The sequence below is a fragment of the Otolemur garnettii genome, unplaced genomic scaffold (assembly GCF_000181295.1).
Source record: "Otolemur garnettii isolate 467f Iridium unplaced genomic scaffold, OtoGar3 scaffold00010, whole genome shotgun sequence".
Lineage (NCBI taxonomy): Eukaryota > Metazoa > Chordata > Mammalia > Primates > Galagidae > Otolemur > Otolemur garnettii.
This window is the reverse complement of record NW_003852405.1, coordinates 36,389,923-36,392,621: the sequence shown is the minus strand read 5'-3', so window position 1 is coordinate 36,392,621 and position 2,699 is coordinate 36,389,923. Positions and strand designations below refer to the sequence as shown.

The window sequence follows — 2,699 nt, the reverse complement described above, 5'->3', positions numbered from 1 at the left end:
GTGTGTTTCCCAGGGTGGGTTCTACGAAGTGGTCCCTTCCTGTGTGTTTCCCAGGGTGGGTTCTATGAAGTGGTCCCTTCCTGTTTGTTTCCCAGGATCTGGAAGAGGCCCCAGGGCGTAAGGGTGTGCCCTACATCTCCACTAAATGGGATAATTGTTTTAAACCACACTGTTTTATTGTCATTCATCCACTTTAGGTTAAAAAATTTGACACCAATCTTACATATGTGCAACAGTCAGAATTCTACCTGGAGCCGAACACTAAGTACGCATTTCAAGTGCGATGTCGAGAAGCAGGCAGGAGGTTCTGGCAGCCCTGGAGTTTGCCCTTTTTTCACAAAACACCTGAAATAGGTGAGTGTATTTACACATTTTATTCTCTTATGCTTTTCTTTTCACCTATGTCTCTTTTCTAAGTATATAAATATAAATACATGTATATATACATATATATATATATATTTTTTTTTTTTTTTCCTCCTTGACGTCTACTGAAACTGGCAAAACTATTCTATGGGGCAGATGGTAACATTTAAATTATGGTTTTGTAAGGCTGACTACAATTTATATGATTTTTCTCCAACATTCTTGAGCATAAGAATTATCCAGGGTACTTGTTCAAGATACACACGCACTGGCTCAGTGCCTGTGGCTCAGCGGTTAGGACGCAGCCACATACACAGAAGCTGGTGGGTTTGAATCCAGCCCAGACCTGCCAAACCACCGTGACAATTACAACCAAAAAATAGCTGGGTGTGTGGCAGGCACCTGTAGCCCTAGCTACTGGGAGGCTGAGGCAAGAGAATCACTTGAACCCAAGAGTTTGTAGTTGTTGTAAGTTATGACGCCAGGGCACTCTACTGAGGGTGACATAGCAAGACTCTGTCTCAAAAAAAAAAAAAAAAAGATGCACGTGCCCCGTTTCTGCTCCCAGAGGGTCTGAGCCCATGTGCAGCAGGCATGCAGGTTTTTCAAGAGCAGTGTTTTTTACAAATATCCTGGGAATATAAAAAACTAAGACCTTATTTTGAAAAACAGTATTAAGAGTTATGTTAAATTCTTTAGACCACTCTGATAAAATAAACCAGAGGTGCAAATCAAATCACAGGCAAAGCAGCCAGAAGGATTTAAAACTCTTAAACCTGAGATTAATTCTCTTTCTAACAACAGGATGTAGCCGATCTATTGTCCTAGATATTTTGCTGTCCTAATATTATTAGTTTGATTTTATATCCATTACTCTTGTCATTCAATAATATCTTAGCCAAGCGGAGTTCAATTGTAAGCAAATAGTAAAGTGAATCTCGTGTAATTGTCTTCATACTCACTCCATAGTGGTCCCATTTGCTGAGGTGGCGTCCTACCAGTAGGTAGCGTATACAATAGATTTACATTTTTTTCAGAACTAAAAGACTTAATTATAATTCCAGTATTAATAACATGATTATCATAACATCTTGGAATTGTATTTTAAGTTTCTGAAGTGCTTTGATAGACCTAAATATTGATGACTCCTAAATAAGTTGGGGGCAAGGAGCCTGACCAGCTAAAAAAGCACCATCCTGCCCAAAACTTAGAAACATGTAATTAAGGAAATCATTATCAATACTCAGTGCCAGTTTTCCTTTTTAAAAATTAGTCTTAGGGCAGCGCCTGTGGCTCAAGGAGTAGGGTGCTGGCCCCATATACTGGAGGTAGCAGGTTTAAACCTCACCCCAGCCAAAAACTGCAAAAAAAAATAAAAATTAATAATAATAAATAAAATAAAAATTAGTCTTTAATTTCAGGGAAGGACTGTGAGGACATTTGAGCTGGACCCCTCAGGGCAGGGTGAGAGTGCTGAGTGACTGTCCCAGGGCAGGATGTTTGCTCAAGGTTGCTTTGACCTTCATGCAGGCAAGACTTACTATAGTAGGTGAAGTAGAAATCTAGAGCCTTTCCCAAAACCGGGGATAATCAGCAGATCAGCAGCCCAGAACGTGGCTTCTATCTCTAAGCCCCTAGTAAATGTTTCTTCTGAGAAACTGGATGTGTCAGCTGCTTTCTCAGACTCTAGGGATAAACATGCACAGACTCACACTCCCAGGTTGCTTTTCTCTTATCATCTGTGTGCTCTAAGGGAGTAAGAAAGTCTAAGTCTTAATCCTCACTACACATGAGCTCGTTTCTGAGACAGTGACTGGAGGCCAAGGCAGGAGAATTGTTCAAGGCTGCAACAGGCTATGATACAGCCCCTGCACCCCAGCCTGGATGACGGAGCAAGACCCATCTCTAAAAATACATACATAAGTAAATTTAAAAAATAAAAATAAAGATCTTAAACATCAGGTGGAAAGGAACACCCCAGACACTAATTGGAATTTACAGTCTGTTTCCTAAGGAGAAAAAAATCACTGAAGGGGTGAAAACACCAGCTAAAAATTAAGTATCTCTGAAAACGTACATTTATCCAAATTTAACATGTTAGCTAGGAGGAACCTCGTACCATTTTCTTGGTACGAATTCCTTTCTAAGACACGGTAACAAGGAACAAAGCGCGTTAGGGAAAATGCTAATGTTAAATCTTTTCACAAATGCATCTTTTTTTCTGTTTGTAAAAGCAATGCAAGGTTTTTGGTATGTACAATGTAGAAATACCTGCTACAGCCAGAACCAGAGGCAGAACCACATATAGAACCACAGGTGCAACCACAGCCAGT

At 40.1% G+C, this 2,699-nt stretch overlaps 1 protein-coding gene across 1 annotated transcript in view; it reads left to right on the top strand.

Moving 5' to 3' along the window:
* Nucleotides 1-2,699, top strand: part of IL23R (interleukin 23 receptor) — a 43,648-nt gene that overhangs the window by 26,715 nt on the left and 14,234 nt on the right. The window contains exon 6 of the mRNA XM_012801638.1: nucleotides 198-354. Coding sequence (XP_012657092.1) covers nucleotides 198-354 — 157 coding nt within the window. The remainder of the gene's footprint in view (nucleotides 1-197; nucleotides 355-2,699) is intronic.